The 25,380-nt window shown below is 35.1% G+C and overlaps 1 protein-coding gene across 1 annotated transcript; it reads left to right on the forward strand.

Moving 5' to 3' along the window:
* The first annotated feature begins 11,239 nt into the window (after positions 1 to 11,239).
* On the forward strand, positions 11,240 to 24,408 carry LOC108773954 (uncharacterized). Its single transcript, XM_018539944.1, has 13 exons — positions 11,240 to 11,313; positions 12,523 to 12,754; positions 13,523 to 13,725; positions 13,814 to 14,094; positions 14,178 to 14,445; positions 14,524 to 15,254; positions 15,590 to 15,862; positions 17,928 to 18,185; positions 19,204 to 19,512; positions 19,798 to 20,015; positions 23,107 to 23,223; positions 23,321 to 23,439; positions 23,649 to 24,408. Exons 2-13 carry the CDS (start codon positions 12,546 to 12,548, stop codon positions 23,819 to 23,821), a joined length of 3,159 nt encoding a protein of 1,052 aa, XP_018395446.1. The 5' UTR covers positions 11,240 to 11,313; positions 12,523 to 12,545; the 3' UTR covers positions 23,822 to 24,408.
* Positions 24,409 to 25,380: the final 972 nt, after the last annotated feature.

Here is a 25,380-nt window from a genome sequence, read left to right on the forward strand (position 1 = left end):
TTTTTTTTTTATTGTTACGGGAGTTCTGTTGACAGTTCTGGATAGCACCTCAAGAGTTCTATCAAAAGTTATTAGCATTTAAAGCTGTATGACTAATGGTTTAGAAGATATCGCAGTTTTTCGTTGTGCGTTTTGTGAAGATAGCACCCCAAATTTTTAATTTTTGATTTTTAGTGCTAATTCGTCAGAACTATTTTTTATTTTAGGCAGGAACTTCAGAACTTTTCGGGGTGCATTCAGAACTCTGTCGAATATTTCATTTTTTTAAAAATGAGGTGCCAACTTCACAGAGGTGCAGAATTGTGAAGTTGGCCCCCCCCGCTACTTCAAATGATGTTTTCTTTGTTTAAATCAACGGAACTCTTCCTAAATTTGTTATAGAACTCTAGAACTTTTCGGGGGGCAACCAGAACTCTACTTATTTTTACAAAATTTTGAAGATGAGGGGCCAGGTTCACGGAGGTCTGTAATACGACCTCGTGTCGTGTTTTGTCTAACGTACGTTTCTCGTCACTGTATCTCGTGTCAGCGATATGGCTGAGAAAGAAGTCGAGAATTGCTTTATTTGTGACAATCTGTTGTTAGAAAATGTTGTTGAAGTGAAACAGAGAGGGATAGAGACATTTCAGAAATCCAGTACGAAGAGAAATGATGGAAAAGTGGCATTTTTAAAGAATAAAACGTGCATTTCTGTTCACGATACATGCCGCAAGACGTACAATAATACACGTTCCATCAGAGCTTATGTACGCCGTGGATCACATGTTTCGTTACGGTCACAAGTGCCGGTATTTTCATTTCATTCGCATTGTTTTTTATGCGGAAATGAAATAAATGAATTATTTTTTCAAAAATAAAAGAAACTGGAAATAAGAAAATGTCTTCACCGTGACAAAATGTTCAGTTCGCGACACCGTACTGAAATTGACAGAAAAAAGAGAAGACGATTTTTCAAATAAAATCAAGCAACGTTTGAATGAGGTAAGATAGTATGTATTGTAAATGTAATTAAAAATTTATTGAAAAAAGTAAGTGAAGATTTTATCAACTATTTTTAAAGAAATATATGTATTATTTATTCGTTATTATGACTTACGAAAAAATTGTACTTTTATAAACATGTACATTTTTATTTATTATACATTTGACAATTTTAGAATAAAAGTAAATAATTCATTTCTTACATTCAATTTTTTACATTTATTTCTTATACGAATATTTTTTTAATGACTTCATTTAATTAATTAAATCATTGATACAATATATTGTAAAAGTAGCGACACGAATTGTGTCAAATAAAATATTAAACAATATTTGATTATAATAATTCTTAATAGAATATATTGGATCAACGTACTATATTATTATTATAATTATAATAATAATAATTATTATTATAAATAATATTGTATTAATTTTTTTTTTCAATATTTAACGTAAAAAAATTAATAAAATTATTACAATAAAAACAATAATAATATTTTTAATCTAAGAAATTTTTTATCATATTTTTTTCTGATAATATTTTAAACATTAATATAAACGTACAGAATGTAATTTTTTAAATCGATATTCCAGGTTCCAAATTTGGTTTCTGTCAAAGCAAGATATCATAATTCTTGCATGAAACAATTGCAAGCACCAAGGGGTAGAAGTTCAGTGCGAGGTGTCTCGCCATCTACCAAAGTTGATGAAGCAATGGAATATATTTACTCTTACTTGGAAGAAAATTCGGAAACTTGCCAGTTTCGTTTAGAAGATTTAATGAACGAAATAAAATGCGAATATCGCCCTAAAGTTGACACTGTGAAAATCAGGCTAGTAAAAAAGTATGGCGACGATATTATTTTTGCTTATGTTGGTAGTAAATCTTGGCCAATTGTTTGTTTTCGCGACACTGGGTACAAAATTCTTGCGGATACATGGTACTCGGGAAGAAAATCAAATGTACAAGAAGAACGGAAGCGTGTCGTCAAAGAAGCTGCAGCCATAGTCTTAGAAGATATTCGTTCACAAATGCATGACATTACATATTATCCACCAACAGATAATTTCTTCAAAGATGTGAACACAGTTGTACCTGAATCTTTAAGTTTTTTTTTAAATAAAGTAATTTTAACCAAAAAACGCGGCGATATTGAGAAATATAAAATCAAATGCACAAGTATCACACATGCTATCATGAGCGCAAGTAGACCTCGATCTTTTCTGTCGCCGGTTCAAATCGGACTTGCTGCATTTCTTAGTCGCAAGTTCGCATCCAAAATCCTAATACAAATGTTATCAAATTTAGGATTTTGTTCAACGTACAAAGAAGCGATGCGTTTTGAAATGTCAGCTATAATGCGTCCACTAGTATCGATCGAAGAAGAAGCATTCTCCCAGTTCGTATTTGATAACACCGACTTCAATACTCATACACTGAACGGTTTAAACACATTCATTCCATGGGAGGCATTCAATGCGTAACTCCTCTATCAGCTGTTCTACCAGATTCAGAAATAGACCGGCTAAAGATAATGCCCACAGCTGAAGATGTCGAGGATACTGGATACATACCGTTGTTGAGATTCGAAAGGAAAGTCGATTCTGGCTTAAAATCTGTAAAAATTATCAACATTGCAGATCTCAATCCAGTTTCTCCTGCCATTCTGCCATCTTCTACGGATTTATTGTGGTTGTATGAGAAATGGTCCGAGCTAAGCTTCATACCAGGCTGGAATGGTTTCATGGAGCAAGCTACGGTAGAAAAAACCTTCACTAGAATAAAAATATTATGCTTATCGTTTATTAACGCGCCGCCAAGTGATCACGACACAGTTTTAACATCGTTAATGTATGCTGCAAAAAAGTGTAAAGAACTAAAGCAGCAGACTTGTTTCGTGACGTTCGATCAGCCGCTTTTTCTTAAAGCGCGAGATATCATCTCGACACTTGGTCCTCAATGCAACATCGTAGTACGACTTGGTGATTTCCATTTGTTAATGTCTTTCATGGGCTTATAGGACACATTATGGCTGGCAGCGGATTGAAAGAATTGCTGATGACAATTTACGCTCCGAACTCGTTGGACAAAATGTTGAAGGGCCACGCATATGCACGAGCGCTACGAGCTCATATTTTAACACATCTCGTCCTATCGAAGATTGTATTCCAAAACATTGAATTTATTGAAGAAGAACGTGGAGAAATGTCGATAATTCTAGATGACATCGATAGATCAAGAATTTTAACAGCTGAGTCAAACACCTTCTTCAAAGCAGTTGCTGAGAAATTCGAAAAGCAACTTATTCAACTGGAAAAAAATGGACCTACGGCTAAGTTATGGATACAATACTTGAGAATGGTGACCCTTGTAAAGCAGTTCGTGGAGGCCGAAAGAATGGGTAATTGGGAATTGCATCTAGCAACAATACAAAAAATGCTGCCCTTTTTTCACGCTTCTGGCCATTTTAATTATGCAAAATCATCACATCTATATCTTCAAGATATGCTTCAGCTGCGCGAAAAAATGGCACCGGCAGAATACAAAGCATTCACGTGTCAAGGATATTTTACCATCAGGCGCACTAGTAAATTTTGGAGTGGAACCTGGTCTGATATGTGTATTGAACAAGAACTCATGAGGTCGATCAAGATCAAAGGAGGTATGACTGAACGAGGAAAGACAAGCAGCGTGTCTACCAAGTGGACTATGGGCGCAGTATACTTGTAAAATGTTTGCCATGAAATCGAGAAATTTTGTCAAGTATATTTCTCTTCTACAGAACAACATGTAGATATGAGAAGTTCCAGGGTGGTTCGCGATGCAGCAAAACTTTTCGAATGGTTATCCCAGCATCCTCCTTTTCCGGAAATAAACGATATAATATCATTAAGCTCTGGAATCGTCGGAAATGCTACAATTAACTGTTATATGGCGCAGGAAATTGGAGCAACAAGCATGGCAAAAATAATAAATGGTGATTTTCAATCTGTGAAACTGAAACGCAAGGATAATGTACTTCCGCTTAGTAGCATAACGTCGAACGTTCGAATCGACGACGTTATAACACCAATACAACCGTTGACTATATTCCAAAGAATGTGCATTGCTAAGCAAAGCAACGAAGAGCTTGAGGATTACGTGGAATATGAGTTGGCACCGTTTCCAATGGCTCTTTTTAATGAAGAGGGTATGCGGAAGACTACAAAATCAAATCTTTACAAACTTTTTACATAGAGTGCTGATGATGTCAACATGGAAAACACAACTTACGTTATCGACGGAGGATATCTCATACATCGAGTTGTTTGGCACCGTAATCAGCCATTTTCCTCCATTTTTTCAAGCTATGTAAGTTTCGTAAAATCGCACTATAAAGAAAATGCTATCATTGTCTTTGATGGGTACCCAGACAACAACCCTGGTACAAAGTCGGTAGAAAGAGCTCGTCGTTCAAGTAAAAAAACATGCGCCGACATTCTGTTCAACGAAACAACAATACCCACTGTTTCGCAAGAATCGTTTCTTGCAAACGAGAATAACAAAAGACGATTCGTTACAATGCTGATACAAACATTTAAAGATAATAACTTCGACGTGTATCAGGCTTACGAAGACGCGGATGCATTAATTGTGACCACGGCTATTGAGACGTCATCAAATTCCCTCACAGTTATCATCGTTGGAGAAGATGTCGACTTATTAATTCTTCTTACGGGACTAGGCGCACGTAATAATAACATTTACTTTTTAAAGCCTAGTAAAGGGAATACGGCGCAATCAATGTATTCTAGCTCAGGAATACAGCCGAAACATGTCGCAGAAAACATCATGTTTCTGCACGCAATAAGTGCCTGCGACACGACCTCTGCTCTCTTCAAGATGGGCAAACCAAAGATCATTAACAGTTTTAAAAAAAATGAAGAACTGCAAACAGTTATCGACATATTCAAACAATCAGATTCCAGCCCAGATGCAATAGCTACAGCGGGGGAGACATTCTTACTTGCAGTATACGGATGCACTAGAGAGAAAGAGAGTTCGTTGAACAAGTGCCGGTACAAACATTTCTTAAAATCGGCTACCAGTGCCACGTTTAAACTTTCGGCATTGCCGCCAACGTCATCGGCAGCACGACAACATTCGTTCAGAGTATACCATCAGGTACAACAATGGTACGGAAACGCCATCAATCCGTTACAATGGGGATGGAAACGCTCGAGGACGGGACTTACGCCGGTATTAACAACGAATGAACCAGCACCGCCTAATTTACTTTCTTCTATTGCATGTAAGTGCACAAAAGGGTGTGACTCAACATGTAGTTGCAGAAAAGCTGGTTTGATGTGTTCCGTCATCTGCAAAAACTGTAACGGCACTTGCGAAAATATTCGTATAGATTTAGAAGAAGATGACTTCGACGAAGTCAACAGCGTCGATGACGACTTTACCGCCATCGTTCAATAGGCTTTTATAAATGAGTTAGTATAAAATAAATATTATTTATTTATCGTCAATTTACTACCTGCAAAAGTGTACACATAAAACTTTTTATTTTTTCAGATTCAAAAGGTTTATTTGTAATAAAACAATTTTTTTACACATATCAGTCAACGCTTTATTTGCCTTCATTTTCAAAAAAAAATTTTATTTCGGTAAAATAATCATATCCCGGGAAGTATTAGTCGTAGGAGGTTCTTCAAGAAAACAATTTGAAGGGTAATAAATTACCTTTCGATCTTATTTGAAGCATTTGTTGTCTACGAGCCGCCATCTTAGCGTAATTTGTGCTTCAAGCGCGAAGAAACGTAAGTTGTTCGAAAAGTAACAAAATATCTCAGTTTTAAAAAAATTCTATTTCCAGTTCTATTAGTGCTACAAAGTTCATTAAAAAAAGAAATTGTGCAGAATTTTATCAGCTACAATTTTGTATACCACATTAATTTCCGTACAATGCATATTTTCAACGTTATTGCCGAAATTCTGAAAAGAATTCGATTTTTTTTATGTTTTTCCAATATGACGACCATAGCCATGCTAAATTTTGTATGCAAAACATAAATTACTATTTTGTACATCAAAAGACACCATCTCACCAAATTTCATCAATCCGGAGATTATTGGAATTTACAATGGTAAAAAAATCCCCGGGGACTGGGCTATACCGGAACAGGGTCGAAGCGTTAATCAGAGAACACCATCCGAAGAGTAATGTGAAGACCACGGTGGAAACCAAGATCACGTTGAAAGGCCGGACGCCCGTTCACTTGCGTCCGCGTAGACTCGCTCCGAAGGAGAAGGATATTTTAGACAGGCAGGTAGACGAATGGTTAGAAACCGGGGCATAATTAAACCTAATTACAGTGAGTATGCCAGTCCTGTAGTTATTGTACGCAAAAAAGACGGCTCCAGCCGCGTTTGTATAGATTACCGGTCTTTGAATAAGAAAATAGTTCGCGATAAATATCCGATGCCGTTGATAGATGATAGAATAGATGCACTAGCTAATTTTCAAGTGTTTTCAGTTATCGACTTAAAGAATGGGTTCTTCCACGTGCCAGTGGAAGCAGAAAGTCAAAAGTATGCGGCCTTTGTTACGCCAAGCAGCCAATATGAATTTATGAAGACACCCTTCGGGTTATGTTACAGTCCGACTAGTTTTTTGCGATTTATTGACGAAGTATTCCGTGATCTCATTCGGAGATCATTAGTTCTTACATATATGGATGATTTAATCATTCCGGGTTATGACGAAGAAGACGCGTTTTGTAAATTATCGGAAGTGTTAACTGTTGCCGCTGATAATGGTTTAAGCATTAATTGGAAAAAATGCAAGTTTTTACAGAAGCAGGTCGAATTCCTAGGACACATTATCGGAGATGGCTGCGTCAAACCATCCCCCACCAAAGTTCGAGCAGTCCAGAATTTCCCTCAGCCGAAGACGCTGAAACAGTTGCAGAGCTTTTTGGGCCTCACGAGCTATTTTAGAAAATTCGTAAAGGATTACGCCCAGATAGCATATCCGTTGTATGAAGTAAAAGAGGGACAACATTTCTGTTTCGGATTGGTGCAACAAGCTGCATTCGATAGATTAAAAGATGCACTGTCAAGAGAGCCAGTTCTTCGTATATATGATCTGTCCGCAGTCACCGAATTACACACCGACGCGAGTAAGCAGGGATATGGAGCGGTGCTCCTGCAAAGAAAAGCTAACGAAAAAGACTTCCATCCAGTTTATTATATGAGCAGCAAGACTACCGATGCCGAAAAGAAATGGTGTTCCTATGAGCTCGAAATTATGGCAATAATCAAAGCGATAAAAAAGTTCCGTACTTATTTGTTAGGAATTAAATTTAAAATTATAACTGATTGTCAGGCGTTTCAAAAAACTCTTAATAAGGAAAATCTGCCTCCTAAGGTGGCCCGATGGGCACTTATGTTAGAAGAATTCGAATACGAAGTCGAGCATCGGCCAGGTAAATATGTAAAGCATGTTGACGCATTAAGTAGATTTCCTGTAATGATTATTGAAGATACGGTGTTAGCGTTGATTAAAAATGAGCAAGATAAAGAAGAGCGGTTACATACTATTAAGCGATTGTTAGTTAAGGAACCTTATAAAAACTATTTAATAGAGAACGGACTTTTAATGAGAAAAATAGGCGATAAAACTGTAATAGCGTTGCCGTCAAGTATGCATCATGAGATTATAAGAAAAGTGCACGAAAACGGGCATTTTGGTGTTAAAAAAGTAGTATAGAAACGCTTCAAGACGAATATTATATCCCGAAGTTAAAAGAAAAAGTCGAAAGTTTTATCAAATGTTGTATACCGTGCATATTATCCGAAAAGAAAAGGGGCAAAAAAGAAGGTGAATTGAAACCGATTCCTAAAGGCGACGTACCGTTGAGCACATATCATTTCGATCATTTAGGACCGATGATTAGCACGTCAAAGTTGTATAAGTACTTATTAATTATAGTAGACGGTTTCTCAAAGTTCGTGTGGTTGTATCCCACTACGACTACGAACACCAAAGAAGTAATAGACAAACTCACGGCGATGCAGCAGACGTTTGGTAATCCTAGACGCATTATAACAGATCGAGGCGCGGCGTTCACGTCTTCCGATTTCAATCATTATTGTATCAGCGAAAGTATCGAACAGATCGCAGTAACTACCGGCGTACCACGCGGTAACGGCCAAGTAGAACGCGTGAATCGGACGATTATTCCAGTGTTAACGAAGTTGTCGTTAGATAATCCCGATCGGTAATATCGACATGTTGCTAAACTACAAATGAGTCTTAATAACACGTATCAGCGTAGCGTAGGTATGAGTCCGTTTGAAGCTCTTTTTGGCGTAAAGATGAAACATTGTAATGATGTACAAATTGTTTCGCTAATAGAACAAGAATACGTCCAGTCCTTTAACGAAAAACGCGACAATTTGCGGAAACTAGCAAAGCAAAATATCTTAAAGATACAAGCGGAAAATCAGCGTTATTATAATAATAAGCATCGTAAGAAAGCTCGCATTTACAAGGAAGGCGATTTGGTAGTAATCCGAAGGACACAGTTTGCTCCCGGATTGAAGATTAAGCGAAAATATTTAGGACCGTACTGAGGGTGCGTTCCGAGTTAGGGTTGGATTATACTGGCCGTAATCTGTTAACTTATGCTGTAATCTGTAAAAATTGACCAATCACAGTCGAATGAGAGGGGAATTATCGATTATAATTGGTCAGTTTTTACAGATTACAGCATAAGTTAACAGTTTACGGCCAGTATAAATCAACCTTTACGCATGAAGCGCGTATACTGCATTACTGGTGCTAACGCTTTGAAATCGTTCCGTTTAGTCAATGCGCATGAAGCGCTTTAGTTATTCGGAACGATTTTCTATGCATTCTATGCGAGTTCAAGATGGACGCTATACAAAACGTCAATAAACAATTTCCAATAATTGTAATTTCTTCTTTAAGGTTGATTTATACTGGCCGTAAACTGTTAACTTATGCCGTAATCTGTAAAAATTGACCAATCACAGTCGAATGAGAGGGGAATAATTGATTATAATTGGTCAATTTTTACAGATTACAGCATTAGTTAACAGATTACGGCCAGTATAATCCAACCTTTAATACTTTTAAAGAAAAATGATGAAAGTTCCGATGACAGTTCCGACTCGAGCGATAGTGAAAATGAAGTCAAAGGCATATCTCGTGATATGCAAAAGTTATTTTTTCTATTAATGGTAGATAAATCACGTGGAAAACAAATTGGAGTTGAAAAAATTATAGATTACGTTGTCGATCGCGTAATTCCTAATTAATATAACGTCTAATCTATACATTAAATAAATCAAGATAAAATAATGCCATTAATTTTGATGAAAATATTCAAGGACTCTTAATATAACAATATTCAACATAAATTAAAAGGGCGAAGAATCAGAAGTAAATTACATTTAAAATAATATTAAAATGTTAATATATTTACAATAGAAATATTACAAAAAATTGCTAAAAATTAAAAATATGATGTCCGTTACTTAAAATTAAAAACATGCTGCGCGTAACAATTGTTAAAATTAAAAATATGCTGCGCGTAACAAAATTGTAACAATTTTGTTAGGCGCAGCATGTTTTTAATTTTAAGTAACGGACATCATGTTTTTAATTTTAAGCAATTTTTTGTAATATTTCTATTGTAAATATGTTAACATTTTAATATTATTTTAAATGTAATTTACTTCTGACTCTTACTTCGCCCTTTTAATTTTTGTTGAATAATGTCATTAATTTTATCTTGGCTTACTTTTGCCATATCCTCTTCATTTAAAAATAAAGTTAATACTTCATTTTTATCCTCTAATAAGACCGGGAAGTCATGCAATTGCTGTAATCGCTATTCCATCGCAAATCGCAAATATTCGTCCGTTCACTGTTGTATTGTCCGGTACTCGTTGCTCGTTCCGAATTACAAATCATGCACATAGACCGCATGAACGCATCAGACGCATCAACTGCCTCAGGTCGAAAGAGAAGCAGTCAATACTTGCGGCTACATAACAATCAAGAAGAAGAAGAAGAAGCAGTCAATGCGCTGAGTGGAGTGCTAAGAATTCAGTACGGTTAGTACAATCTGGGGAATTCAAGTACTCTCGAAGCGCGCAATAGTTAATTCGGAACGACTTTCTATGCAGTCTACGCGCTTCATGCGTAAAGCGGGGAGCACAGACTTTTGCATAACGCATAAACCATATACATAAAGAATTTGATTGGTCCATTGACTCATGCATAAGAAAATGGGCCAATGAAATTCCTTATGCACATGCTTTATGCGTTATGCAAAAGTCTGTGCTCCCCGCTTAACTCGGAACGCACCCTAGGTTATTCCTATTCCAGTATTATAAGTTCTATGGCTTTAGCTCACACGACGATGTAAAGAAGAGTTCTTATTGGTTATCGTTCGTCGCGCATCGCTCATCTCGCCTATAGTGTGAACTAGGCATGAAGCGGCGAGCGATTGCCAATGAGAGCCATGCTTTTACTCAAAAGCATGGCTCTCATTAGCTGCGTTCAGGGGGTCAATCACGTAACTTTTTCTCTAGGGCGGAAACGTGAAAAGTGAAAACTTTTTATGAATGTATGTATGAACATATACACACATACATGCAAAAAATTTTCACTTTTCACGTTTCCGCCCTAGGGGAAAAAGTACGTGATTGACTCCCAGCAGAGAAAGCAGCTTTGCAACTGTGTAAAATTCTTTAATATGATTGGTCTTGCCCTTATTTCCTCATTAGATTTCCTCTAAATGTATAAGCCAATCATATTCAAGAATTTTACAACAGGCAAAGCTGCTTTTTCTGCTGAACGCAGCCATTAGGTGCATCCAGAAGCACGACCGCTCACTAAGCGCTCAATGAGCGTTTTTATCTGATTGGCATATTCTATTAGATCTAAATATATAAACCAAACAGGTACAAGAGCTCACTGAGCGCTCAATGAGCGGTCGTGCTTCTGGATGCACCCATTGGCTATCGCTCACCGCGCCGCTCTGGTTTGTAGGCTCCTTTTCCCTTCTAACCGCTACTGTTTGTCCGGTTTGTCGTCAAGCAGGGTTAGCGGAACCGCCATGATCGTTCCGGCAGTGTTGTGTAGACTCTCGAAATTCTTCAGCCAGGGATACGAAAACACGTCCATTTTCCAAAGCGCCGTAGACGGAATCGCATCCCGCGCGCATCTACCGATCACGCTGTGTACTGCAATGGCGGTATAGACGTCCTCGTCCTCGGGGCGCGGGGCTCGCTTATCTCATGGTGTAAGTATTTAATTTTGTTGCGGTTTTTGCGATAAATATGATCTCGTCGCGTATATTGAACCGCAGTAGCTGGGAGTGGCCTAGGATAACCAGGAGCGATCGACGATGTCGACGACATCGCGCGTGCGACAGATACGGCTGTACGACACTTCTAGCTCGTTCTACCGTTCGATCGTACAGATCGTATTTTCGAGAACTCACGCTTACTTCCATAGTTCCATATTGAACGCATTCGCCAATTTTGCGCGTGTGTTACGTCCGCCTATCGTGAAAAGAATTCACGTTGCATCGATAATCCTTGTTCGTCGTATACACGGTGCGATGCGCTTTACGTTATCCGCGCGAAATTAGGGCGTATCAGGTTAGGACGATCGGAGTCGTGCGATTAGGAGGCAGCGTGTTTTGCAAAATTTTCGTTCGCCCCTTCGTGGTCTTCCCGCGCGAGGTCACGGAGGGAATCCGATGTAATCTGCGAGATCGATGAGGATGTGTCTCTCAATCGTAAGTTATGATGTAGCAATGTAATCGGATCGAAATTGCGGTACATGTATTTTAGCTGCGAAACTTCCGTTAGAATGCTAATCTCTTTCCCACCTTGTACTTTATGTACAACAAATTACACGATGTCTCGTTATACATGTCTTCTGTTGTCTTGCTTTTAGAAATATGAATCATCGAAATTGATTGACATTTACAAAAATTAAATAGCACTTGCATCATATATACATGATTTAAGTGCAAATGGTATTACTAACATCTCATAGAACAGTTCTATTAGAATAGCTTTTTTGTATTTTATAAGTTGTGTTATAGTACATACAATTTTCATGTGTAATGAATAATATTTTTTAAGATATTAAAATAAATTCTTAGTGCAAAGTGGAATAAAACATTTAAGATTAGAATTATAAACAAAAAACAAAAGTAGAGCATTCAATCACTTGCAAAATAATGATAGCGAATATGTCATAATTTAATCAAATCATTACATGATAAACCAAACGTTTCGGTCTTCAATATAGCCATCATCAGTGGCTGTACAATTCAAAAATTATAGAAATATATAATTAAAACTATTAAGTATATTTGTCGTTGTCATGAATTAAAACGATTTTTCATGTTATCAATTACATTATTACATACAATTCGTTTATTTTGAAACCATGTATTATCTTGTATTTGTGTTTAGAATTATAATTATTATTTTAGACTATATTGGGCTTGTTATCTGAATGGACAATAAGGTGGATGTCACAGAGGCTGAAAATATTTCAATGATTGGAACATCTGGAATTTTTCACTTGCCTGATGTACCAGAAATATCGGAGGTATTAGAATCAACTGGCCTTAGCCCCTTGACTTCTTCCTTAGATCAAGCTCTTACGCTACAAGAAGATAAAGCTCTTTCGTCCGAAGTTAATATGGGCATTGAAGATACATGGTAAAAATATATTTGTAAAAATATATCTTCTGTAATTTGAAAATAATTTGTGAATAATTTATCCAATTATGTATGTATACAATATTTTCTGAAATATGTAAATATATAAATAATCATTAAATATTCATATTCACATAACTGTAAAGATATCTTACATATCAATAAGAATCATGTAATTTAACAGAGGCTGTACATTGTTTGTAATTAATCACCAAGTAATATGTTGAATTAGATAGTGTTCAAACTGATAAATCCACTATCCTGTTTGCCAAGTGATTGAATATAATTAGATCTATAGATCCAATTAATTGCATCGAATTACTTGGTAAACAAGCTAGTTGCTTTATTCAGCTTGAACATTGTAAATGATGATAGCAGATGGTAGCAGTCATTTAAATTGCTTTTATCACAACTCGATGCTGTCTTTGTTGTTTAGAAATGTGTATTAGAAAATTAATTGCTTGCACAACTTAAAACTTTCTGCAAATTGTATAAATAATATTTGATTATTATACATAATGTAAATACATTTTATTGAACTTATAAATTTTATAGAGTGATTTCTACAAATTGTGTCTTGTTTGTGTATATATAATTAATCTTATCTTTAGTTAACAATAAAATTAATAATATTAAATTAATTAAAGACTCGTTTACTTAATAACAAATAATAACATGCATACATACACACACACACACACACACACACACACACAAAATGCCTAGTCTAAGGTCCATCTTTAATTGCTTCTTGCCCAATCTTCTTAGGACTGAAGCAAACAGTTCAACTTCAGATTATGCAATTCCTCTCCCTCCACCACCTGGATTAAATGATTTCACGGATATGGGTGCCGATCCTATTGGTGATTCTGGAACTGGTATAGAACACGGTCCATTTCTGCCACCGGGTACACCAACACTTAATAATATCTTTGCAGAAGCTGGAGATTCCCATGATGATTCTCCAATGGGTGAGTGTATGTAATATAGTGTCTGGAATAGAGAGAGAAAACTAATGATGATTTACCATATATTTTTATGCTTTATAAATACTTTCAGAGGTAGTTGTTCTGCCTGCAGGTGTATGTGGACTTCGTAACTTGGGTAATACCTGTTTTATGGCAGCTGGATTGCAATGTTTGACCGCAACTCCTCCTGTCCTACGACATTTCTTGGATTTACAGCAGAGAGGAGAGAAACTGCCTCCACCTGGATCATTAATGGCACACTTCAGTGTACTTCTTGGGAAAATGTGGTCTGGAAGATATAGTGTACTCAGACCAACAGAATTTAAGCAAACTTTAGGCGCTTATCATTCACAATTCGAGGATTATAGACAAGTAAGTGTATAATTGTTAATATATTTAATCAACTATTTATTAATTATTATTTAGTATAAGATTGTATCATATATATTTAATAGCATGACTGTCAAGAATTTTTGGCGCTTCTGTTGGATTCCCTCCATGAACAAATGAATATGGCAAAGTGTGCCAAGAATTGTCAAGTTCCATTATCTACGACCACTGCCAATTCTTTTAATTCTATTGAAAATTCAAATGGAAAGACCCTTTCTCCTGTCACTGCCACGGCTAACTCCATTTGTAATTCAGATCTTTTGGAAATGTACGAATGCTTGTCACCAGAATGTCCAAATAGTCCAAATGTGACTATGGCTGGTTCACCAAGAGGTAAGAAGTTTATACAATGTAGAATATTACATCTTTTGCATGTTGTATTCTGAACGTCATTTCTCAATATTTTATAAGAATTTGATTCGTCAATTGGAGAGCTCGATAGTATCACGAATTCACCGAGAGATTCACCGTTAAATGGTGAAGATGAGGAGACGTTAGATTCGGATGAAACCATCGAGGCAAGATCGAGCACCTTTATTCATAACAAAGTGAATGAGGAAGGCGCCAATGAAGTTACTCCGACACGATCCTTGAGATTAGATACGTTGATCGAATTATCGAAAAGCGTGCCTCAGTATGGTAGCTTATATGACATTCATAAAGAGGCTAAGACGAGTAATGCCAATTTCTTAGTAACACAACAAGAGTGTAATAATGAAATTCATTATGACTCACAGAAGTTTCCCAAGGATAATGTTCGCAGGATGCCGTTAGATAATTCAAATCTTATGGAGAATCATGATTTTGATAATAAGAGTGTTAGTATCAAACGCATAAAGGAGGTAAATGTTCAGAAGGTCAATGGTAGTCTCGATCCCGCGTCGACTGGTTCTGACATCGAGTATGATAGCGGTCTCGAAAAGTGTAACGTGAAACGCATGAGATTAGACGATCAAGAGAAGAATCACAAGCATGATAGTCTTGGCAGTGAAAGTACCCAATGTTCGCGAATTCTACAGAATTATGGAAATGGTGCTATTGCCGCACAGGATGAGCTTGAGGCGGATAAGCACTGGGCGAAGCATTTGAGATCAAATAGGAGTATCATTGTTGACACTTTTCAAGGCCAGTTTAAGAGCATGGTAAGAATTTTGCTAATCATTTACTTATGTGGAGATTATACGTTGGAATTGATGCCATACATCATTGGTATTTATTGTAAAAATCTCCTACATTAAATTATAGTAGTCATTATGTCTTGCTTTGAAATAAAGAGGCAGGATGTATCCTACTTTTACAATTTTTATGTTTTACAAAAAAATGTAAAATATGTATATATTTTTATAAGCGCACGAAGTTTTTAAAGTCAACCAGTATATTTTTTTTATTTAAATAAGTTTTTTTTTAGTTGTAATTCTGTCTCTGAGAACCGTCTGTGGTGCATCAAATATGTATTTACGATTTAAATATGTTGTAGGTCGTGTGTTCGGTTTGTAACCATATTTCTATTACGTATGAACCTTTTATGTATTTATCGGTACCATTACCTCATGCCATGGAGAGGCAATTGAATGTCACTTATGTTCCTGCAAACGGTGACCAACCTATGAGGTGTGTTATTTCCTTAAATAAGCAGTCTCGAATTGGGAAATTGAAAGAGGAATTGTTAAAAACGCTTGGTAAAGAAGATATCTCGGTGACAAATATTGCACTTGCGGAAGTGTTAGAGAATCACATAGCGAAGATTTTGGTAGGTACGAACATACATATTTGTTTTCTTACAGTATTAAAATATAAACTTATAATACTAAATAAATATAAACTTTTAATACAGTTTTTTTTATAAATAATAGTTAATATAAGGCTCCATAAGTATAAAACAATTCTAATAATAAAGGGCAAAGTGCCGATAATATAACAAAACTAAAACTTTAATTTAAATGTAATGTAGCTACAATTCAACAAACGTTTCGACTCCGATCGGGTCATTTTCAATGTTATAATTTAATACAGATACATTAGTAATACAAAATTCGTTATCCTATAAAATTTAACGGTGTATTAGTTCGTGTTCTTCGTGCTTTGAGTCAAAAAGATGAAAATTCGATAGTCAGATTGTATAAAATACGGTATTCTAAAAAATTATTCATGAGCAGATTTAAAAATAAATAATCGTGAGAAAGAGGAAAAATAAATAAAAATTAATATTATATATAAACATATAGTATACCTTGTCAATAAAATTAGTAGAGTCCACAAATAAATAAAAAATACATTATAAAAGAAGTGAATTTAGAGATCTGTGTGAGAATGTATGCATATAAAGAAACAGAAATATTGAATAAACAAACAAAATCACACGGATTCATTGCCAGAGATGTATTCAAATATGATACATTCTCTTTCCCCTTCCTAATATTTATTCTTCCTTCTTTCCTACATCCTCTGTAACCAGCATGTTTTCCTTCTTGACATTGCGTTATCTGACTTCGTTGAGATGAATGTGACAGATCTGCAAATTCGCTTCTTTTAATGTATTTTTTACTTATTTATGGACTCTACTAATTTTGGCAAGGTATACTATATGTTTATATATATAATATTAATTTTTATTTATTTCCTCTTTCTCATGATTAATTATTTTTAAATTTGCTCATGAATAATTTTTTAGAATACCATATTTTATACAATCTGACTTTCGAATTTTCATCTTTTTGACTCAAAGCACGAAGAACACGAACTGATACACCGTTAAATTTTGTAGGATAACGAATTTTGTATTACTAATGTATCTGTATTAAATTGTAACATTGAAAATGACCCGATCGGAGTCAAAACGTTTGTTGAATTGTAGCTACATTATATTTAAATTAAAGTTTTAGTGTTGTTATATTATTGGCTCTTTGCCCTTTATTATTTGAATAGTTTTTTTTATATTAATAATTTTTTTCTAGTAATTGCTTGCTTTGTAAATATATTTAACAAAAATGTATCACATAAATCATAGTACTAACGATAAATCGGTCAATGATTTTGTTTAATTTGTATATAGATGTGTATATAGATATAAAAGTCTTTAGTAGCAACGCTATTTTATAAGAAAATAATATTGATAAAAAATATGATTTTATATAAAGATTGATTTGCGCTCGTGTTTAAAGAAATCTAAATAAAGATAGTCAAGCCAGTACAGCTATAAATAGGCTTGTATTGTTACAAGCAACAGTCGACAGTCAACACTTGTATGTTGGTTGATGAGTAAGAGTGGAAACATTCCAATGTTTACGACACTGCGGAATATACTATATCATAGGCATGGACGTCTGTATTTACCGGCTCGTATTGGTCTGTGACTATCCTTATTTAAATTATATTCTGGTAAGAATGAATAAATATCTAGGTCTTAATTATTGCTTCGCATAATCGAACTTCATACAAATCGAGATATCAGGCTGTTAAGAAATAATTGGAGAGTTAAGAAGGTGATATGTCGATTAGGATCGATTATTGCCGATACTACTCTCCTAAAGAAATTCTATGGAAGAGGAACAGTCTCGTAATGTGAAAACGTAGTTACGGGGCTACATTCCATCGTACAGGCTCATCACAGTCCCCCCTTTCTCTTTCTCACTCTTCCCTCTTGCTCTCTCTCGTTATGATTTCACCAACGCTGCCGGTCTCTTATTGTTGTTGCTTTTTTACTATATTATTTTCCCCTTGCACCGTAGGTTTCGGGAATTACTTGCTTGCTGTAGCTTATCGTACTTAGGCGGAAACAACACTGTTGGATTCTACATCAAGATTTTAAATTTAAGGACGACAATACACTCTTGAGACACGTCAATGATACAAATCGATCGATATACGCCTTTGAACTGACGGAACCTCCCGATGCGTACACTTCAGTGTCTGATGGCAGTGGGGACCGTCCAATGGAGATGGATTCTTGCCAAAGATGTACGATTACAGGCGAGGAAGTGCCGTGTATGATATGTCTTGAAGAATTGGATGGTGATTTGAAGAGGCACAGTGGAAACAACTGTAATTTCATTATGTGCGATCCGTGCATTGAGGTGAGAGTTTATATACAGACTCTTTTAATTAGAGTCATGAAATAACCCTAATTTTGATTAAATTTTTTTTTAGTGTCGCTATTTTCTTTAGCAAATAATAAGTCTATATGCACTACCACAGTCATATCATTTTAGATGTGTACGATTATTTACACTATCACAATTATACCCTATATATCTTTGTTAAAAAATATCATTAGCAACTTAACGATTCTTATTTTATGACTCTAATTAGAGGGTCTTCAAGTTTATCATATTTAAATATAACAAAAAAAATTTTTTTAGTTAAAATCTATATTTATATATTATTATCCTTATATTTAATCGATGTTTTTATTTAATTGTAATTGCAATTTTCATTAATTGTGATAATTATGGGATAAAGAATTATGCTTTTTATGCCAAAAATCTGAGTTGATAATTCATCTAAAACATCATATTTTATTTTACTCCGTAATCTTTTGGAAAACAATGGTAAACCAGAGTATCTTTACCATGAAAACCTCTTTTAGTAGAAATCTATGTTAAAACTGTAAGTTTTCACGTTTCTAACAAGAGATTATGATAGCATTCGTCATCCCAATGATGAAAAGACGGCAGTGCCAATCTAGTGGGAGGGGTGTACAAACGAGGCATACATTGTCATTATTTTCACCTCGGGAAGGTCTGAGATAAGATTGTTGAACGTTCTAGCCGGACGGCATCGTAATGATGCGTACGAGAACCAGAAATAGCTTCGCATTTTCCAAAATGCCGAGGACGCTTTTTTAAAAGCAGAGGCGATTGAAAACGTGAAGTTGAAATCTCGTATAATCCGCAAGTTCAGTCTAATCCACAAGCCTGGTAGTCATACCTGGAACTCAATTCAGACTAATCTGATGCTGCCGTTGAATCTGAGGGTGCTATTTTTTAATCAAATTTTTGCTTTGTTTTAATAGAAACAAAGCTTTTGCTAACATATAAAAATGTTGTATAAATTGAAATCATTTTAAGTAAAGTCTAAGCTTTTACTTTACAGAATTATTTTAAAAATCAAACGGAGCCCCAAATGTGTCCAATGTGTTCCACGTACATGACAGCTTCATCGTTTACGAAAATAGATCAAACTGGTCGACCCAGGCCCACCGTACGTATTCTGAACGTACCTTTGATATTGAGGCACGATACGACGAACGAGACGACGAATAATCGCAAAGGTACAAAGCTTTTTGGTTATCCACACTTGATACGACTCCCATCAAGAGTGAACGCACGGGATTTGTATGACATCATCAAGAGGAATGTACCACATGAAGGGCACTATACAATTCATTTCGTCGATGGACAGGTGAAATAATTTAATATAAAAAATGTATTTTTACAGAAAATATATATCAATCTGAAAAAGAAATTTGTATAATGCATCATGTGCGATTGACTGTCATAATCAGTATATCATTACAATGACTGAATTATATATACATATAAAACAAAAAATTACTTTGTTACAAAACAATAGCCAGAATAATATTATTAACATATTTAAATATTTTAACATAAGAAAAAAAAGTAAATTATTAAATACATATTATATTGTACAATATTATAGTGTACAAAAATATTTTTCTTATAGGGTCATCATTGTTCACGATGTATGTATACGGCGCATTGTACGGGATGTAGTGTACCTGAGACGGGAATGGTTGCGCTACAGAATGGTGATACGCTTGCGGTTCGTTATACCGAATATGTTCCTAAGATTCTGCACCCTATTGATCATCTTAGCGTCAGTAAGCAACGGCCGCACCATCCACTGTCTCTTTATGATTGCCTTCAAGCATTTAGTCAGAGGTAATTGATTTCTATGAGTTGTTTCAGTTTTGTTAGAAGAGGTATTCTCTTGTGAAAGATAAATATAAATATTTTATACAGGGTGTAAAAAAACATTCAGCATTTATATGTGGTATAGACAGTATACATTATACAATCAATAAAAAAACCTTAATTGAGTGTTAAGATATGTGTCTAAAACTCAATCGTTTCTAAGATATGAACAATTTTGTTTGTTCATATTATAACTAATTTATCGGCTTCTATCGCGTCGTATGCGACATGAAGATTTACAGTGTTTGCAAATCGCGTTATGAATGTTCTAAATGTATTTTCATACACACTTTGTAATAAAATGTTTCTCAGGAATCAGTAAGTTGATTGATATCAACTAGCTATTACGATTGGATGAACATTATAAGAGATCACCTTATTGGACCTGTAATTCTTCCGAATAGACTATAAATTCTACTTATCTCAATTTCTCTCTTTTCATGTTGTATACAACACATGAAAGAGACAATAGGTCAGTTATAATATCAACATACAAAATTGTATCTCAGAAATGGTTGAATTTTTTATCTGTATTAACGTTTTTTTAATCAATATGGTATGTATTATTTATCGTATAAATGCTAAAACAGTTTTTTATAATATCAATGAAAACCGATGAGAACATGCCATAATGGTTATCAAGCTGGATATGGGGTGCTTCTATATAATTGCGTGTGAATTTATGTATAATTTATTACTACGTATGTATATTTTTAATTGCGCGCTGAATTTTTCAGACTTGAAATGCAACTCTACTAAATTACTGCAGTAATGTCACGACTTAAATTGAATAACCATTTAACAATTTTTTATGCTCTGCGCATCTTAGATCGATCTTAATAATGTTTAATGGCATATTAAAATCTATAAATAATTAATTTTTTTATTGCGAAAAATATTACTTTAGCCGGGAGTCGAACTCGGATCTCTTGCATTCTATGCGAGCGTCTTAAGATGATGCTGGACCCGCCTGTATTATCGATAGAAGAGATTTTTAATTACAATTAAAATATTACATACATTAAGTAAAACATTACGTACATTAAATAAACCATTAAGTAAAACGTTACGTACATTAAATAAACCATTAAGTAAAACGTTACGTACATTTCTTGTTCTGCTGTATTTTATATATCGCTTGAATGTGAGATTACGTATAAATCGTATTTTTCATGTCATTTCTCTTGTAAGCTTCAAAATCATAATTTGAAGGTCTCATAATACTCTTATAAATTAGTCAAATACGGAAAAGTACGAGGATAAGTTAATAAGTTTTTAGAAAAATATATTAAAACACTTTTTTTTGATCGATTCATTTTTATTTCTCAACATAGTCTCCTTTCAGCTCGATACATTTGATCCAACGATTCTCCAACTTTTTCAAGCCGTCCGAATAATATGATTTGTCGAACCCTTCAAAATAAGCTTCGACGATGAGCTGCTCTCTGGTGGTGAATCTCTTTCCTCCGAACCATTTCTTCAGATTTGGAAACAGGAAATAGTCGCAGAGGGTTAAATTTGGCGAATATGCTGGATGAGGAAGTTATTCGTAACGGAATTCATTAAGTTTGGCCATCGGTGCCAGGCACATGTGAACTCGTGCATTGTCTTGATGAAAGAGCACTTTCTTCTTCACCAAATGGGGACGTTTTTTCTTTAAAATGTTGAAACGGTCCAATAAGGCTGCGGCGTAGTAATCGCCATTGATCGCTTCGACGGAAAGTAATCGATATGAATTATACCGCGTGCATCCCAAAAAACTGTGGCCATCATCTTTCCGGCCGACTTCACGATCTTTACCTTCTTCGGTTCACCCAGTGAAGTCCATTGTTTTGACTGTACTTTCGTCTCTCGGGTGTGAAGTAATGGATCCATGTTTTGTCCACAGTAATGAATCTACGCAGAAACTCATCTGGATTACGTTGAAACTTCTCCAAACATTGTTTTGAAATCGTCACACGATTGCACTTATTATCCACACAATGAGCAAACGCGGCACTCATCTTGCCGATAGTTTTTTCATACCCAATTGTTCGTACAAAATTATAATCACTGTACCATATGCCTGCGGTCTCAACAAGTTCGCGCACTTTCACTCGTCGATCAGTCAAAACAATATCGTGGACTTTATCGATGATTTCTGGCGTAGCAGCCTCAATTAGACGTCCCGAACGAAGTGCATCACATGTGGATGTACGACCACGTTTAAATTCATTTATTCAATTGTATACAGTCGCAAACGCTGATGTAGATGTGCTATGAACATTATCCAACTTTGCTTTGATTTCTTTTAGCGTTAAACCTTTCATATGTAGATATTTGATCACTGCACGAAACTTTTTTTTTTTATTTTGCAAAAAATACAAAGGTTATTTGCTTTAATCTATAGAAATGAAACCTCTTGATGAATTCCGCTCAAAATTTGACAGTAATCAGCTGAAAGATGCTACTTGCCAAAAAGTAATGTGACATAACACTGCGAGTACCCTTTGACAGATTTTCTAAGAACTTTATTGACTTGCCCTCATATTTTTTGTTTGGATATATTACATTCGTTTATATACTATAATATATGAGAAGAAAGAAAACCTACATGGTAACAAAAACCTGTAATTTACAATTTTTGGGGAATTTTCATACCGATTTATACTTTTCTGCATTTATTTGTGTTTTTCCTTTTATTCTGGAGAAGGAATTTTTATTCTGTATAAGGAAAATGAAATGGCATGAGAAATACGAAATGAGTTCTGTCGGTAACTTCAACTTTCCCTTAAGCTTTTAGATTATCGAGGCCTTAGTAATATTCTTTGCAATAATCAGTATAAGCAAGCAGTATACGCAATTATATAGAAGCACCTGAGATCCAGTTTGACCGTTACAGCATGTACTCATCGGTTTTTTTTTCTCATTGGTTTAAATACAATCCTATAAGATTGATATTTTTTGTAATATCTTGTATATGTATTATTAATTTAATTGTTGATATTTATTATATAGATATGTGCCTGCGGCATGCGCGCGCGCGTGTATGTTTTATATCATTTTAATACTTTTCCAGCGAAACTTTAGACGAACATAATCCTTGGTTTTGTCCAAAATGTGAATGTAACCAATGTGCCACAAAAACGCTTACGGTACATCGATATCCGAAGTTCCTCATTGTATATCTTAAACGGTATGTAATATTCATCGTGTATTACAAATTTTTTTTTATTTAAATTGATGACAAATATCTTATTAATTCTGAATAGCTAATGCATTATTTTGGGTAGATTTGTGTTTTATGAATGCGCAAGTATGAAGTTAGATGACAAGGTCACATTCCCTTTGGTGGGTCTAAGCGTAGGACGTCACCTTTATGATCTCTATGCCTGCGTATGCCACTTTGGAGGTATGTATTATAAATTTATCAAAACTTTAAAAGCGAACAATTTTTTTTTTAATTTTATCATTTTAGAAAGAACTTATTATAAGAAAGTCTATGTAGAGTTTTATTGCACATTGATAGTCATAGAAGAGCATCAATAGAATGAAACAGTGATATACTTAGAGGCACATTACAAGTTGATGAGTTTTGTTACACATAAAATAAAATTTTAGGTGTATCAGCGGGACATTATACGGCGTATGCGAAGAATCCTCGTACGGACGTATGGTATTATTACAATGATGAGATTACAAGCAGGCAGAAGCCACAAGACGAAGATTTTAGCAACGCGTACATATTGTTTTATAGTCGACAAGGGACCAACTTGAAACCGTGCAATATATAACAAGTGGTGTATTTATCTTGATAGCCGACAGAACAAGTCGAGTAGTTAAAGAAGGAACAAACAGGGCTGGTGACAAAAGGATGGAATGTGACAAAAGGGGAGATTGATATTTGCGTTCTTCCACGTGTATTCACTGTGAAAGTTATTCGCATACTTTATACGTTTACAACGTTTCGTTTATCTATTTTGTTGCACTTTTGTCTCCCCCGCGCATCCATCTTCCTATCTCCTGCCTCTGCGATGTCTTTAAAAGTGCAACGGAAGGCGTACTTTATACACGCGTCGATTTGCGCTCAGTTATGTGAAATATTGATAGCTATTGCCGTGTGCGTTTCTTTCGTGATTTGTTTTACGATTTCTCGATGAAAGCTAGCGGTGTTTTCGCAATCGGTACTTGCCGGTAGCGTTTACATTAGCGTAACTTAGGCCTGACCTATTTCGCGGATACTGTGAGAACTGAGCATATTTGTATTGAGCATATATTGTAAACGTATGTCGAATTTGTACAGTAAATGGTTAAATGTAGTATCGAGAATTCTAAACACGTAATTTATTAGTGAATAAAGGTGGACATGTTATACTTGAAATCAAACTTGGAATCATCGCACACTCGCCAATGGCGGGACGTCACGCTTCGCCATGCTTTTCTTCTTTATGAGCATAGGAGCGGGAGGATATACGCTTACCAATAACAAAGTGTTGCGCTTATCCAATAACCTTCGTTATTCAAGTGAGAACAAAAGGATTGTAAAGCGAAACAGAATATACACATTTTATAAAACGCAATCACGTTCATGGGTTATTTATTAAATTAGTTACATGTATATATCGCAATTTTATTACAAGACACTAATCGCAGTTCAACACGCTCGTATTAGCACAGCATTGGTGTAATACTGATGTTCCACGTACATTATTAAATTGTTATAACACGCTACATTATATGACGAGTATGTGCAACTATAGAATCGGCTTTCAAACATTTCTGTTTGTCAAATGTTTGTAAAACCGATTCGAAATTTCTCGATATCTTCTATAGTATAAAAAAATGCTATTGCCGTTGCGCGCTAACGATTTCCTCTGAAAATCTAGCAATTCTGGCTTTTTTACTCTCGTAACAAATTTATCTGAATGCACAAAAAGCGCATGTACTAACATGGAAGTGCCCACGATTTTGATAAGCTTTCAATATATTGTATTTTATACCAAAATAAGGGACACAATTTTTTTTATACGTATCTTTTATTCTGACTAGAATACAACATAAATAAAGTTATTAAAATCGATGAAGGACACTTTTATGCATCTTGTTGCAAGATATTACATAATCTTACTAAAATACGTATGATATATTCAGAAATAATAAAAATACAAGTTTTTATTTAATATTTTGCCAATTTTTCTGCTACATATATATTTTTTTTATATATTATACTAGTGAAATCCTAGTTTGGAAATCCATATTTGTCGCTTTTGACATTACGACAGTGACATCTACTATCAACTCTACAAAATCTGCATCGGCTAATATTATGTAATTTGACAATCGATAATACAAA

The sequence above is a fragment of the Cyphomyrmex costatus genome, unplaced genomic scaffold, assembly GCF_001594065.2.
Source record: "Cyphomyrmex costatus isolate MS0001 unplaced genomic scaffold, Ccosl1.0 scaffold229, whole genome shotgun sequence".
In the NCBI taxonomy this organism is placed as follows: domain Eukaryota; kingdom Metazoa; phylum Arthropoda; class Insecta; order Hymenoptera; family Formicidae; genus Cyphomyrmex; species Cyphomyrmex costatus.